Source organism: Tetrao urogallus (assembly GCF_951394365.1).
Source record: "Tetrao urogallus genome assembly, chromosome: 10".
NCBI lineage: Eukaryota > Metazoa > Chordata > Aves > Galliformes > Phasianidae > Tetrao > Tetrao urogallus.
In genome coordinates this window covers 13,777,236-13,794,398 of record NC_136823.1, presented here as the reverse complement: position 1 = coordinate 13,794,398, position 17,163 = coordinate 13,777,236, and the positions used below count along the sequence as shown (strand labels likewise).

The 17,163-nt window shown below is 42.7% G+C and overlaps 1 protein-coding gene across 2 annotated transcripts in view; it reads right to left on the bottom strand.

The window, feature by feature from the left end:
• Positions 1-3,355, bottom strand: part of ATXN7 (ataxin 7) — a gene marked incomplete at both ends in the record, with an annotated part of 53,382 nt that extends 50,027 nt beyond the window's left edge. For both annotated transcript variants that reach the window (XM_079540312.1, XM_079540313.1), the window contains 2 exons: positions 2,725-2,793; positions 3,106-3,355. In XM_079540312.1, the coding sequence (XP_079396438.1) occupies positions 2,725-2,793; positions 3,106-3,355 (319 nt within the window). The remainder of the gene's footprint in view (positions 1-2,724; positions 2,794-3,105) is intronic.
• Between the last annotated feature and the right edge of the window lie 13,808 nt (positions 3,356-17,163).

The following is a 17,163-nucleotide window of genomic DNA, read 5'->3' as shown; positions in this document are numbered from 1 at the left end:
GGGCTAGATGCAGAAAAAATATTTGAGATTATGAACTAATTTTAGTTTCCTGATCCCTGCATAGAACTGGCATCCCTGACAGGTATTAAGGACTCATCAGGCTTCACAACAACCAGCATGCTGAGAGAGGAGCTGCTTGATCAGCAAATAGGAAATTCCAGTAACAAACATGCTCCTAAAATCCTGCATCTCTTCTAAGTTTGCAGATGCTGTTCTGGAATAACACAGTTACGTCTTTCATTTCTTTAAAAGAATAACAGGCATCATTCTTTTCCTTTAAAGCACAACAAAAGGAGAAGCTGGTAACCTTAACCCTCTTTTTAATACAGCATTACGACAATGAGAACACTCACTCTTCATTCAGGAGATCCAGACTCAGCTGCTTAAAAGCCTGACACTCATTTCTCACCATCGGGCACAGCGATGCTGAAGCTAATTCCCAACAGAAGACTAAGAGCAAAAAAAGAGCACATGGAAAAGGAAGCAACTCCAACTCAGTGGGTCCACGGACTGACTGGAGCCTGATCTGAAAGTTGACAATTCTTAAATAAAAGAAACAGCTCTTGGTTTCAAAACCAGTTAGAATAAGTGGACTGTAAAGCCATGTTCCCTTCTTCTCTCCCTCTCCAGGCCATGAATATTTAATTCCTTTATGCAAACTGGAAGAGTTGCAATACAAGGTTAAATTAACCTAAATAACCTTGAAATCCTTTGTCAAGTTGGGCCTCTGACTCAATTCCCAACCTGAGATGGAAGAACTTTCTCTGCACAGTGAGTTGTGTATTTAACCTTATTTAAATACTGTGCAGTGTGACAAAAATCTTGGGGCTAGAATTGGGTTTGACAGAATTTTTAATTTGTTTAATATTTTCCAGGTTAAAGTCCATTGTTCAGGCAGTCCAATTGCTTAAAAAACGTTTGCTTCTCAATTTTCAATACAAAATTCTTCCTGAGTAAAGGAATCATTTACAGCGTTCTCAAAACCTGATTTGATTAACACAACACACACACATGCTGGTGTGTTTTGCTGATCCCCATGTCCTTTCAGTGCAAATCTAATTAGTACAACTTTATCTTTTGCTCTGCTTTGTAGGCAGAGTTCCTTGCAGACCAGCTATACACGTAAGCCAAGTCAGTGCCTCATTCACATGTCACGATAGCATCAAAACAAAAAGACATTTGAAAGTCTGATACAGCAACTGAGTTTCAGATTGAATTCTTGAAGGTTTTTTTTTGTTTAGTTTTCCTTCCTTCAAACCATAACCCTACAAGTCATTCTCATGGTTGAATTCATAGAAGAGAAGCTGTGTCTCAGTCAGACTATGCAAAAAACAGTTTCATGATCTCTTTATAGAAGGGAAATTAAAAAAAAAAAACAACCCAAAGATTATTCATCACCCTGCCAGCTAATCATTAAAATCTGGAAATCTTAGATGCTCCTATTTTAAGAGGTAGAAATAAGAAAAAATGTTTGAAAATCCTTCTTAACAAAATCTTTACTAGGATAACACGTACTTACTGTTATAAAGGCTGTTTTAACACTTAAATTATCTGCCTCCTCAGAAAAATAAATGAAATATCCAACACAAATATTATTAGACTGGAACTCAGCAATGAAGTAATGAAACACCTGAGAACTTACAGACACAACTGAGACAGCAAAACAAGTCTGAATATCTCAGCATGGTGTTCTATCACATCTCTCTTACAGCCCAGTGCTCACTGAATGTGGTCCTATAAATCATTTTTTCCCTAAACGTTAGCAACAGAGGAATTTGACAATAAATAGACATTTTCACTCAGCCTCAGTATAGATCTCTCCCTCCCAACTTTATTAAGTCTATGCCAACACGTTTCAATTCTCCTTTGCTGTTTGCAGCTCCCAAGCAGAAGTGCTGAATCAGATCATCTCCTGAGCTCCCTACAAGCTCTGTTTTTTCTGACTGTAAACAAAGTTGATAAACTTCCATTCCTAACAATGTCAAATAAGTGACTCACGTGCAATTGATCTGGCATTTATTCCACGACATATACTTCTCATTAAGTGAATTTGTGCTAACAATCATACAGCTTGAGAATGTTTCTCTGTTACAAAGCAAATTTGGAAGTCGGAAAGAAAAAAAAATAAATAAAAAAGAGAGAGAAAGAACTTAACATCAGCATTCAGGCTTTTTACTGTTCTCCCACTGCCTGTCACAAAGTTACCGGCAACCTACAGGTGTCATCTGTCATTTGGTTACAACTCCAAGCAGCGCTGCTGCTTTAGAAACCAACAGGGCCCTTCCTGAGCTTTTGCTAATCACAGGTGAAAGGTCACTCTCACTGAGCACTGAGAAATAAACACAACTCGCTGACATGACAGGGCGAGCAGCGTCCGAGCACCACACAGATTACGATCCGAATGCAAACGTCCTGGCTCAGAAGAGATCTTAGCAGCGCTGTCACGCAGCTTCCTGAAGATTACTTAGGACCAGAGAAAATCCCACTAGAAACACAGTAAAGTCAATACAATAAGTAACCTGTACTTAACCTCGCAGCTGTGATTAGATATTATTTAATGACAATGCTGATGGCATCGCCTGCTGACAGGCCGCAGGTCCCAAAGCAAAGCAGTTGGATGGAAGCGGAGTTTCCCCATCTCCTTCCCGTGCGAGCCCGTCGGTACCTGCTTCCAAGCCGGGAAACTTCTCCGGGTACTTTCCCCCACGAACCAATCGCACTCACCTTCTCGGCAGAGTCGCATCGCTTCTCGATTTTTCCCGTATTCCTTGAAACTTTCTTCTAGTGCAGTTCCTGAAACAGAAAGCGCCCGGAGCTCAGCGCCCGGAGCTCAGCGCCCGCCCACCCGGCACAGCCCCGGCTCCGGACGCGGACCCTCCCGGGGGGCAGCGCCGCTCGGAGATGCTCAGCAGCACCGCGCCCGGCAGGGGGAGCGGGAAGGAGGGGACTGCCCACCTGCTGCCCCCGGCCCGGGCTGCACTCGGGCTCCCCCAGAGGTCGGGCCCCGGATTAGGGAGCGGGGGGATAATAGAGGGGAGATCGCCTCCTCCCGGGCCCTCCCACCGGTAGAAGGGCGGCTCGCGGGGGGGCCGGTCGTCCGCTCACCGTCGTTCCCGTGAAGTTTAGCGGCGTCGACCCAGTGGCTCCAGGGCTGCCCCAGCATCGCCTCGGGGCTGGGCAGGGACCTGCGCTCCCCGACGGCCGCCATTGCCGCTGCGGTGGCGGCGGGGCCGGCGCCGCTCCCGCCTCCTCCGCCTGCGCCTCCCTCGCCGTGCCGGGGCCGCCGCTGCCGCTGCCTGGCCGCCGCCGCTCTGCGCTGCTCCCTTCTGACGTCACCCGCGGCCCGCGCCGACATTCTTTCCGCTGCTACAATGTAACGAGAAAAGTCAGCGGGCGCTTAAGGTGGCGCCGCGCTTAAGGTGGCGCCGCGCCGCTGTCAGCCCCGCGCCCGCCCCCTCCTTCCCCGCCGGCTCTGCCTTTCCTCTCGGGAGCCTGCGAGCCCGGGGGCGGCTTCGACTCACCTCCGCGGCGGCCCGGGGGGCAGGAGCCGAGTGCCCATTATGTATGGGAGCGCTCCCTCCTCTTCGCCGCCCAGGTGAGGCGCGTTTGGACGCGTTTGTGTGTTTGCGCTAACAAAGCGGCGGGGGCCGGGCTACGCCGCCCGCCAGGCGCTCCCCGGCTCCATGGGCCGCCTTTCCCTCTCCGCAGCACGACCCGCGACCCTACAAAAACAACGGCCGCATCACAACCCCGCCCGGCCTCCCTCCCGCCGCCGTCCCGGGCCGAGGGGCGGGCACGGGGCTGGGCCGGTCTCCCCGCCCCGCCCCTCCGGGCCTCCTTAAAGCCCGCCGGCGAGCGGCGGGGCAGCGGCGAACGGCAAGCAGGAAACGCGCCCCCGCCCCGGGACCTGCGCCGTGCTGGAGGCGGCCCCTCGCCGGGCAGCGCTTTGGGGCCGAAGGGCCGCGAGTGGCGATCGGCGGTGCGGCACGGCACGGCACGGCACAGGACCGGGCAGCGGCTCCCGCGCGGCCGTTACGGGCGCTGCCGGCGCGGGCCGTTTGAACGCGGCGGTTTCCCCTTCCTCGCCCCGGTTTGGCTTTCCGTGCTGACTTCCGCACAGAAGCGCTGTTCCGGCTCGCAGGGCTGCTGCCCGTGCCCTGAGATAGGCGCTACAAGTGACGAGCGCTCGGCGAGCTCCCTGAAACTGAAAGTATTTGAAAGACGCGTTCGCTCCCCTTAACTGTTAATAACGAAGCTATGGAGTTCTCTAATAAACTAATTCCGACGCCAGGCTTCTCGCTGTGAGATTCTCTTTCCGACCGGCCGCTGTCTCAGCAGCGATCCCCCCGGAGCCGCCCGCTCCGCGCCCTCGCACTAAAACCTCAACGCCCAACAAAGCCGTTGGGCTGCTCCGGCCCGGCCCTGCCGGGCTTGGTTCACGCTCCATTATCTCCTTCGTGGAAACACAGCCCCAAAAGCACGGAGCTTAAAGGCTATCGGTGCTCCTTTCCAAATGTAGGAGTGTAAAATTTGCTGTGTACAATCACATCAGGATGTGATTGTAATTGCAGGATGGGCTGCAATTATAAGCACGGTTTCGGCGTTCCAGCCCACTGATCACTGTCTGTCAAACTCAGGCTGTTCTGTATTACAATGTTACACGGCACTGTTAGGGGAGATTTTTCTCCCTTATTGATCACTCGAACTCCCTAAGAAAAGGCAACTTAAAAGGCAAACGCCGTAAGATTTAGATAAAGATAGCCCAGCGACTAGCACCACAGCCAGGTGAAGTGATCCATCAGCTCCTGGAGCTGGGCCCTGATCCCGGGTCGATCAGTTCGATGCCTTTAACTGAACTGCCATTTCCCAGAACAGTGGAATCTCCTTCCACTTCATGGCCACATATGAGGACAAAGCGCTTAAGGGACCAGAGTTGAATGATAACTGAAGAATGAGGGGCGTTATTCCTTTATTAATGATCAAAGAGCGTGTTTTATAATATAAATAACGACTTACAATTAAAGCTAAACACATCAGTGGGAGATGTCAGTCAGGTGTTAAAGCAATCCTGAATTTCTGAACAGAAGTTCAACTAATTTTGTGCTGTAAAAGCCAGCCAGACAGGAGATGAATCAATTACTGATTGATTCTGTGCTCCACAAACATCCACAGCTGAACTCAGACTCCAGCCATAGAACAAGGTGTGTTACAGACAGTTATACCCTCATTGTCAGATGTTCTGATTTCACAAACTGTGCTCATACATCTCTGCTTTGTCCTGAAGGAAGCTGTCAGCTAGCTGTCCCTGCTGCAGTTTGAAAGACTGATGGCAGGGCCCATGAAATTCACAAAGAATTTCACTATTGTTATTTATTTTCCATTCATCCTACAGCAAATAGTGATGGGTGTCCATACAGAGCACACCACCGCCTGCCTTTCAGCAGCAACAGATTTTACACTGACACTGAATTACTGTTCATACATTACAACTCTTTCCTTTAAATGTTACTGAAGTAACATTTATGTTATGTATGTTATGCTATATATGAAGAATTACATCAAGGTAGAATGGCTTAATTTGATAAAGTTGCCTTTGATTAGGTAAGTACCTTAATGAGCTAATTTATTGCCAGCTATTCAGGTTCTAGCATGAACACTCATCAAGTTACTCAGAAGTGGCTCTAGCTTTAAAAGTGCCAAACAAGTAAATATAATTACTTTACTTCATCCATCTCCCACTGCCTTCTCCTTGCCGTTTTTTGCTCTTTCAAGCCTGTTGTGATTTTTCCCCTCTCTCTTCCATAGCTTTGTTCCTATACATTCCCACTCCAGATCTAATTTTGTGGTCTGGCCTCCCTTAGTAAGCTTCCTTCCTCTAGTAACAATTTTTCCCACTATGCCATGAATACATCAGTGTTCCAGCAGAGGGAGGAAAGTGGCAGCAGAAAGATGGGTTGATCAGTTCAGTGCACAGGACTGATTAGTCAGAGAGGAGGAATATTCTCTCCCACAAACTCACTATGCTGAAGATGTGACCAGGTTGTTTCTGTTTTTATTTTTAAGCACACGAGTTCCATTCTCTTAAACCATTTCCAAAGCACTATGCATGGTTGTGCTGATGATTTTAGAGGAGAAGAGGCAAAGCCCTGAAAATCCATCCCGTTAGAAGGTCAGAACTGAAAACATGTATATAAGCTGTATACTTTGAACAGAGATGGCTATTAGGAATCTGACGCACCCTGGTTGGAAGTACAGTCATTCACAGCTGGGCAATCAGGAGAGCCAAGGAAGCTTTTGAGATCAGTTTGGTCCCTCCTGATCCAAAAAAGCTTTTGAAGAAGCCGTTTTCTTCTCACTAACCACAAAGTCAAGGATGACCATGCAACTAAATTAAGTGCTTCTTAGGTGTCCAGAATTAAGAGCGATGAATCAGGTCAAGATCAGGCAGTACACTCCAGTGGGAAGAGCTGCCAAGAAGCCCATGCTCCTTTAAGAGAGCAAAAAGTTGTCCAGAAACACTGTCGATTCAAAGGGCTTAAGGGAGGGAGCAAAACAGCCCAAGAAGTGATGTTGGGAATGGGATTGTGACTGAACAACAACACACATAGTGAAGAACTGAGAGAAAAAAACAAAACATGGAGGAATAGTTCAGCTCAAAGACATTACGTGGAAAAGGAAACGTGAGGCAGGAGAACAGCAGAAAGTAGCAGCTCATGCGGAGAAGACAGCCAAGTAGTGGGGTGAAGAGAAACAAACAAATAAAAATACAACACAACCTGTAAATGGAAAGAAAGAATGGAGTCAGGAAAACAAAACACACAGAAAAGGGGATAATGCAGATTCAAAGCTCACTGAACAGATTCAGCAATATATTAAGCATGGTTGGTAATGCTTCAACTAAAAGCGTGCTTACCAACAGCAAACAACTGCTGAAAACTGAGGAAGGCTACGCTGTGTCATGACACTGCAGGCATTTCCCCACATGCACTGACAGGTTTCATTCTTCTGCCAGGTGGTCCTGGAAAGCTGTTCAAACAGGGAACACCTCACTCAGGTGCTCAGTTAGAATCTATGAGACAACCTCCACACCAGACCTGAGATGTGATCATTCTCATTTGGAACGGAAAAGGAAGAGTGAATCTGCAGCTAAACTCTTATGAGCAGAAGTACAATGTTACTCATTGGTGATTTTCCACAACAAATGTGAAAGGATGTATGAATTAAAATGTTGAAGGGAGAGAAAGAAGAACCTATAAGGGCATCGTGTCATCAGTACTGAGAAGAAAAGAAAATAGCACATTCACCAAATAGCCTCTTGAGGAAAAGAAGTGAGGGGCATCGGGGTACAGAAGGAAATCAAGTAAGTTAATTGTAACCAAAGGGTTTGAAGCAATCAGGAAAAAGAAAAATATTATTACAAAGACCTGTTTGTAGATAAGAGTCAGGCTGAAATGACAACTGGAGGAGGTGACGCACAGAAGCGAAATCCCGACCCTCGTGTCAGCTCCTGCTGACAGCAGCATAACTAGGAGCAGATTTTGTGCATTTTAAAGTATGTCTGCACTATGAGAAGTAGAAGAATATAATTGGGCAAGTAGAAAGGCAAGAGATAAAAAGTTCATATAAATCAGCATGTCCAGGTGATGAGAGAACTATCCAGAATAACAAAACAGATCATTTCATTTAAGCTCCACCGTAGGAAAACGTTAATACAACTAAATGCATTATGGTAATCTGTAGCTCACTCTCACCTCCAGTGAAATCAAGCGACTTCTCCCTTCATACACAGGACTGAGATCCCTCAGAATAACAACCACGAGCAGCACACAATAAAAAGTGAAACATCAAACCATGACAACCTATTATCCTTTTCTCACAGATCCTGGAAATAGTATAATTTTATTTATGAGTAACACTTCAAAGAGAGCTGAAGATGCTCAGAAGCTTTGGAATAGAGCTATTTTAAACAGTGGAAAGTGAAATTACTGTGGATGTCTACTACAAACCACCTGTACTAGGAAAGAAAAAATTATATTGTTCAGATGAGAAAACTAACTTGAAGTATCTTCTTCTGAGAAGAATCACTCAGGGAATGGAGCCTAATAACTGTAAGCAAATCTGAGAATCCTGTGTTAGGATAAGAACACAGCGGATGCCCTCACATGTTGATTTAAACTTCACAGTGACTACACTGTTATATTAAAATAATGTAACAATTTAATATCCAGATGATAAATGTATGCCACTGCCACGTCTTATAAAATACACAGCATCTGCCTTATAAAATACTCTCAGTTCTTGCAGAGAATTTAATAGAGAAAATACAGACTAGTAACACAACATTTGCAAATCTTAAATGTCAGTAGGTAAAACTACACATTATACTTCAGTTAATGATTTGGAAATCAAACTAATCTTTATTTATTTTAGATGTGGTATTGAATTCATCTTTTGAATTTGGAAATGTTAAAACAATCTTGGCAATCTGGCTACACAGATGAATAACTTTAATCAAAAGAATAAGAAATGGGTATGACCTTATACACAGCTGATATGATATTACAACTTAAAGTGATTATAATACGCCGCTACTCAGATTAACTGTAACAAAATATTTGGGCTGAATTTCCATCTGTTGAAATCAAAGCACTTAAGGGGAATACTTTGATATCAACAATCGTCAGACACAACCTACCTACTAGGCAAGGTTTCAAAATCCTGACTGGTTTCTTGCCAGCTTGTCCATGGCTCTGTGGTAATCCATGGACTGTGGGTCCATGCACAGCCCACACAGCTTGAGAGCTCCCTGAGACCACAGTGCAGTTGTCTGTCTCTGATGTGAGTGCCCGAATGCTCGTACCGTTAGAAGTTTGACGTCCTGACCACCATCATGTCAAGGATCCTGAGCACTCACACACAGGAAAATTTGAATTTACACCATTCTTCAGAAATTTCATTTCTGCTCACTGACGCAACCCACACTGACAACGTGTGCAACGTGTTAGCAACAAAAAAGTCATACCAACTGGACATGGGCAGGTATACAAATCATACCCATGGGTGCTAAGCGTTAGCTCAAAAGGCCGTGGGCCGTGGTGGCAAACCAGCTAAACTGCTGTGCTCACTGTCAAAGTGGCAGCCAGTCAGAAATGGAGGTCGTTGGGAACCAACAGTGGGTCCAATCCTGTTCACTAGACCATCTGGATGATGGGACTAAATGCATCCTCACCACGTGAGGCGCACACTACATGAATCTTGGATAACAAGTAGATGCACTGGAAGAAAGCGTCACTGTACAGAGACTGGAAGCTGAAAGCCTGGGCCAGTTCAAGAGAGATGTTAAAAAACTGGATGAGGTCCATCAGAAAACCACCAAAGTGATTAGAAAGTTGAAAAACATACTGAAGAAGAAAAAGAAATTTTGCTCTAATGTAAATAAGCACCTGGAATATACATCCCATGTCTCCATGCTACATTTAACCAAATTCTTTAGTTAGCTACATTTTCGTATTCTTATAATATTTGATGACATAAATAAAAGGAATTTGAGTTCATTTTCTGTTGGTCCTATCGTTAGGTTTATGTACAAAAATCCAGATTTCTGGAATATTCCCATATCCTATTACAATTAATTCACACTTTCCAAAAAATACCTGCATTAACTTTGAAGATCAATATTACACCAAACCCATTTGGCCTCCACTGTATAACACACAGAAGATTTATTAAGTATAACTGGTGTGCATAAGTTTTGTCAACTGGCATAGCAAACCTCAAGTTCTCTGCTGAGGCAGAAGCCATAACTATTGAGCCACAAACCTGCCCAAATCCGTGGGCCTGAAGCTGTACAGTCTTGCAAAAGGAGCCCATAGGTAAATTTTACACTATTTCTCTTCCTGAAACAGCACTTTCTTTCACATAAACTTTCAAAATATAAACTTTCAAATGCAGAATTGAGGGTTAAAAAGGAATTTTGCTGAGCTGTTCAAGAGAAGACAGCAGTTTAAGAGCAACACTGTGACAAACATTCTGCACTCTTCTTGAGCCCAGATTAATTCTGCCACTTAAATAAATTCTGCAGACCAGCTCTGTGTTCACTGTAATGGCCCCTTCTGCTACAATCTACTTTCAAAGATACTAAAAGATGATTTGCACAGCAAATACTAGTTTGTCTGAAGCAGACTGCATTTTCCAAGTTTGTGTATAAGGAAAATGCAAACTCTGAGCAAAATCTTTTCTTTCGTTATATCAAGAAAAAATACACAAGATGGTGAAATGCATGTGATGATAGAGAGCAAATATTAACATGTAGGGGAAACAGAGAAAGAAACAGATACTGTCTCTATGAATTAGAAGTTCCTATAATCTGTAAAATCAGCTCTTCAGCCAAATTTCAATTATTATCATTATTCAATTATTATCATAATTCTCACTTTTTTTCCTAATGTTCTGCCAGTTATGGAGAAGAATCTCAACTGTGTTCAGTAACTGTATAATTCTTGCCCCAGTTTACAATTCTACTTTCTGGTAGGCTATGGTACATACCAGAGCATTAGAGCCTTCCCATACATTAAAATATGACAGAAATTCAGAAATAGATAAAATTAATTACTTAGAAAAAAGAAGTTAACATCTTCTAAACTGTAATAAATACATTTAAATTGTCACATGATAGCTACGCCAAACCTTCCTTGTCCAAATCACTTGATCTAAGTGACTGAGGTACAGCTTACAATCTTTTTCCAGCTTGACTGTTTCAAGCTTGAAGTCCCTTTAGGTCGATTGTGAAGTCACTTTATTTTCCACTGAAACATATATTAAACACCTGCATTAAAAAAACAAACAAAAACAAGAAAAAAAACAACCTCTCCCCACTGCATCTGGTAACACTTCGGGCTTGCTTTGCAACCCTGTTAATTATCCTGTTCTCCACGCTCCTCACATCTAAAGTATGTGAATATTATGCTTAAGGAAAATATTTTGGTAAGCATGTCACAGTACCTTGAAATTGTGGCGAATCACTGGGTTGATTTATCAATTGATCTTCATCTGTTCAGATTCTGGAAGCTTTCTCTAACTTGTATCTGATTAATTCTGAAACAAAACAAGGAGTACAGCAGTAAGACATTTGAAACCTTATTTCAGTTTCATAACTCCGACTACATCTATTTAAAATCCAATACGAAGCATTCTATCAGCTTTACAAACACATTTTCTGCAATGAATTTAAAATTGAAAGGTAAGCACGGAACTGTTATGCCCTCTTTGCACAGAACAGCTCTTTAAACGGCAGCCTGACATTACCAGAAAGGTATGCATTGGTTTAAATCTCAATCTTCAGCCCAGTTACTGCGCTCACATCGCCAACCTCTGACCAGATTTCCAAGCAGAAATTGGTGTCTGTACGGCCAGCTGGTAAAACGACAGCGCTGTATTTTCTGCACAGGATTTTTCTAGAATATAACACGACTCCAATAACAGGAGCTCTCGGTACGCAGCCACTGACATTTTTACCACCATGTCACAGAACGTGGATAGCTAAAAATGATCCCCTGTGTAAGAGTCATTAGTGACTATTACTGTATTGCTGATGAGGGATTTAATAAAAATTAGAAAGATACACAGAAGCTTTTCCCACAACAGGAACTTCCCTGATCTCAAGCTCAAGTTTTTAAAGTCCTTTCATTTAATGTTTACAAACTTACTGTTCACATAAATTTTGGCACGGTTGGCTTTGTTTTAGTGCAAATTAATGCCTAATTGGCTAAAACTTTAAAACGATTTTCACCCATCCTCATGCATGGGTTAAACTGAAGATCAAATAATTGGCCTCAGCGTTTTGAAGTTAAACCAGCATTTTTCCTTCATTTTACTAAGAAGCCACGAAGATGCATACAAACAAGCCATCTAGTGCTGTGGACGGATGACACTTCAGAGAGAATTATTTTTTCCTCTCCCAGGATTAAAGTCCAGACAAGAGGAATGCAGTCCAAGAGGGCATCCGAGCCATGCCGGGGCGGGAGGGCTGAGCCCGACGGAAGGTGCAGAACGAAGCTCTTCCTGCCTTCTGGGAAGCTGCCTGCAAACTGACTTCATGCCTTCAAATTCTTTTTGTGCACTGAGGACAAGACCCTTTCTTATCCTTTTAAATTGCAGGCTTACCAGCTGACACAGGCTGGACTGATAAGACCTACAGATACATTTACAGTTTCTTACCTTCACTAAGCTTTACTCTGCTCAGTAACATGCTTGAGCCTAAGAAGCACAACAGAGCTTCATGATATTCTAATTGCTTGGTAAAATAAATAAATACATACAGATTCTCGTCTTCAGTGGACAACACTTGAGAACAAGTACAGTATTATTTTCTCTTCCCTCTGCATTTACTGTTCTGCTTTGCAGTGAATAAGACTCGAGGTAACTGACTGTTAGCAAGTTTCTACACTAACAGAAGTCTCAGAAATCATAAGTAAATGTTACACAGAAATATCTAATCAAATCCTACAATATTAAGCTTTCTCTTCAATTCTTGTTGCTGCTCGCTGGGAAAGGAAATGTTTGTCAAAAACATTTTCATTTTTCCATTGCCTGTTTAGGACGTGAATTCATGCAGACTCTCCCCTTTGCAGAAGATCACTCAGTGCTCAGCCTCACAGTCTCAGCCCCTTCAAGCATATGATCTTCCTGCCATGAAAGAAACTCAACTGCTTAATCTCAACCCCGGTTTCTTCAGGGAATTCGGGAGCTCTGCATGCAGAACACCCTGCCTTTTATCTCGATTTAAATGTTACAAGTTGGATAAAAGACAGGTTTCACTGCTTTGTGCAAAAATGGAAACCAAAAAGTCACCCATAAAACAGAAGGCTTCTCTGAAAGCTTAAAAATCTGGGAATAGGGCAATCAGTGGGAAGTACAAACAATGGAGCAGATGAGGGTGAATGAAAAAACAGTAAACATTTTATTCCTATGTGCAAGAGATCAGAGCACGCTGTGTTACCACCTGTGAATTTTGCTCTAGGGATTACATCTGGATTTGAGTTTGAAGCAAGTCAAGAGAGTAAACTTCAGAAGAATAAAGTGACAGTTTAATGACTCTTTAAAGAGGAGTCTTTCTCTGGATAATAGGTGGCAAAGAACAGGAACAGTTCTTACTGAGAATTTACAGCAGGTCAATTACAACCACAACTGTCAGCAAAGAGTAATGTAAGGCAGGGATCAGATGATTGAGAATAAGCCACGAGGAGCTCCCTCTGCAGAAGGAAAGCACTTCAGTGTGCTGGAAAAGGGAGAGTGAGCTGAAGGGTGGAAAGGTGACAAAGATTCTCAAAGCAGCAAACCAAGGAGAGGAGAAAGCCTGCATTTTCAAACCAGACTGAGCATGATGTCAGTCCCGCTGCCTGAACGCCAAAGGAACTCGGTTGCAAGTGCTGTTCAATACCATGCAATACAGGAAGCCATAACTGGGCAGAGCAAAAGCTATATAACCTGGTGAAAAGTGTATCTACACAGGTAATAAAGGCACAGCCATGATGAATAATGAATATTATCCACTTAAGATAAACATATTCTCATGAAAAGCCTAACTCATTAAAACAAAGCCTTCTGAATAATTCTAACGGAGCTGATACAAAACACAAATAACTACACAGCAAGGTGTACCTGAGGTATCAACTCCGATTAGTGTCATTTTCCTCTGTCTAATTGCAACAAAAAAAGATTTGCATTGATCATTTTGCTCAGGAAATCATCTCATCACTAATTTTACATCTGTTTTGCAACATCTTTTCTCACAACCGAGAAGTCTTCTTTGGCAGTACAATTTAAAACGCCGTAAGAAGCCTTCGCATATCACACTTCAACAGTTTAAATACAACCACACAAAGCGAGGAAAGACAGGCTAAAAAATTACTCAGTTTCAGAAATAATGACAGATATTCTCTAAGCAGGATCTTGTCTTCTAGTTGAAAATACCTACATTTTGCTGTATGATTTATGCCACCATTTGAAAGTTCAATCTGAAAAGCACATTAGGTTACTGCAAACTAAGGTAAGTAAGGACTGTTGAAATTATATTTATACATTTCTTTAAAACCTGGATTCGTATGCATCTGTAAAGAAAACGAAACGTTCCGTATTTTGTGTGACAGGAATATTTCACACCCATAACAACTTGTATTACATCAGAAAAACAGGCAACACAAAAGGCTGGTAGCAAGCAAAAGGATGCTGGACATCAGGAATCTCAATTCTTCCACAAAGAAATGAAATCCCACTTGGCTCATTTCAAAGGGTGCACAAACATGCAATATCAGCCCAGACACTTCTCAAGATAAAAAGGCACAGTTAATCAAGACAATGCAGAGTATACATGATTAACATGATTTGCAAAATTTATTACCGAGCTTCTCTGTTAAATGTAATATTATTCAAGCTACACAGTCATGGTTATTGCAGATTAAAGATTACAAATTAGCTCCTCGTGTATATCATTATTGTGAGTGGCTGCATTTTATCTGTCTAATTTTAAATTACTGCAGGCAGATGAAAGGCATCTTAAAATCTGGCTCATAATTTAGGTCCCATACCACTAACCTGAACAGAGATGTTGGTTCTTACATGGGTACCACACTATTCTCAATGTAAACAAAGGACACTGGCATGCACCCGAGGCTAAGGATGTCAGCATTTTTCAAACACCTTTCTGACTGTTCCATTTTATGGTGATGCAATATGACCTACATTTTCAATGGCCAAAGAGAGACAGAGAAATAGAAAGGGAGGAGACAGAAAAAAGGGAGATAGACAGACCTTTTCTGTCCTTATCCTCCATGAACTGAAGCTGTTTCTGTCCCTCACAGGGACCAGAATAGGCAAGAATAAAGGCAGAATAACATTACAGCAAATTCCGCAGGAGGCACTGAAAAACAGAGTATCATAAGAAACAGCAAGATTTTTTCTGTAGTCCTGTGAACAAACACATACTGATACCTTCAACAGGAAAGAAAAGCAGAAGAATCAATAATTTTATTGTCAATTGCCAGTACAAAGCTGTCTGTAATACAAAAGCTTATTTTACTACCTTCTATTTCCCACCGCGTTTGTACCACTTCATTTTTATGTATTCCCCTTAGATCTCAAAATGAAACACAAAATAATACACATCATTATCACCACTTTTACAGAGAAATTGAGGAGAGTGATTTGCCCACAGCTACCTACCAGACCCAGCACAGGGCTGGGAACAGAAAGCATCACTCTTCATTATCTCTGTGCTGTGCCATCTATTAGGCACTGTGATACCTGTCATACTAACACATAATCTTGACATAATTCCAAAATTATCTCTATCTCGTCTTTCTTGCATATGAGCTTCACACAGAAAACTGCACTAGATCACTGCTAACTCTCTTCAGAAAGCTTTCTCTCACAAATGATAGACCACATTTGTCAAGCTGTCTCTGGAAACACACTTGACTGTGAATCGCAAGACTTGACATAATGTGCCAATGGTATTTTTCACTACAAACTCGTAAAAATAAACATCTGATTCAAGCTTTAGTTTTTGTGGGGTTTTTTTTTTTTTTTTTTCCTTTTTCCTGCAAACATGGTATCTTACTTTTCAGAAATCTGTATTTTCCACTGTCAAACTATCGTGTTTAAAAAATGAAGGGATGTCGCTAGGACTATATTGAGCAAGAATCAGCAGCCTTTGCTTATCAGTTACTGCTTTTTAGCACAAGACCTGCCTTGCAGAACACGTGCAAAGCACTTGCAGCATCACAGCCCCTTTACAAACGCTGTTACATGTACATATATACAACATAACAGTAAATCATTTTCTTACTGTCGAGACTGTAGGCCAAGATTTGATCTTAAGTATCCCAGAGCAACTCAAGGAGCTTCTTGAGATTTGAGCAGAGGTAAACAAGCCTGTAATTTGGCACTGAATTCAAAACCATGTATCAATAAAATTTATAGATTAATTCCTGTTTTTGAACTGTATTTATTACAACAATAGCTTTCTTATCAAACTGTATTCATCTCCTGAAATGTAATCATCCCAGCGCAGCAAGTACTGAGAGACTGCTGCTGCTCTGCAGTTACAACAGGCAGCAGCACGCAAGCACTGCTACGTCCAACTGCAAGCAGTGACTGGGCAGGCAGGCAAAGAGACCTGTTCAAGGAAAAGGAGAGAGAAAAATTGAACCCTACTCTACTTTGTTATGAAGAAAAAGTGGAGAGTCAAGAGGCAAAGACCTGACAGGAATGAAGGAAAGGGATTGCCTGTAAGTGGACAGGAGAGGTTAGAAATAAAGAGCAGAGGACAGATACTGCAAAAGGAGGGTGAGGGACAGGGCAGAGGTGGAAGACATGACATCTAAAGCAGTAAGTATTTTTTAAATGACACACACCTGAGAGGCTGTCAGGAAATCCTCATTTCTAAAAACCAGGGTACAACAATGTACTCCTTCTCCTCTCATCCCCGGTTGCACCTTTTGCAACCTACTGAAACTGAATTTAGCAGGAAACGAGGATTCCTCCCATCATAAACTGAAATCTGCTTCTGCTAATCTATGACAGGAGTCTTGCTGATCTGTAAAGAAGTCTCTTCACTATTTTTAGCATCACCAAAGCTCTCCTTTGTGAACGTCTCACTGCACCATTTTCTCAGCTACCCTTATTTTTTGCCTTTCTTTTTTGCTTATTTCTTTCTTCATTGCATCTCTGTTTCCATTTGAAAGCGGGAGAAGCTGAAGTGACACTTACTGCTACCGAACACCACAAAAATTCCAACTAGAGAGGGCAACCAGAGCAGATAGCAGGGTTCAAGCCAAAGCACCCAGCAGCCTTCCCTTCTGCCTACCACTGACTGCCACCTAGAGTCGGAGCCACAGCTCGCACACAACGCTGGTGTTAAGGAGCAGAGAAAAATGTCAGAGCAATGAGAGAAATGTTAATCCCAACCATTTAAAAACAACAACAACGAGAACTCATATTCTGAAAGGCTACAACTACCTCAAAAATGATTTGGGTTTCTCTTCTTAATGACTAATGAGCATTTGGTCCGTGCCTTCTGTCTTTTCCTTCTAAGTTGAAAAGACAATTTCATTTTGTTATGAACACTGGAGTTGTACACCTGGGGAAAATAGACATAAAGCAGCA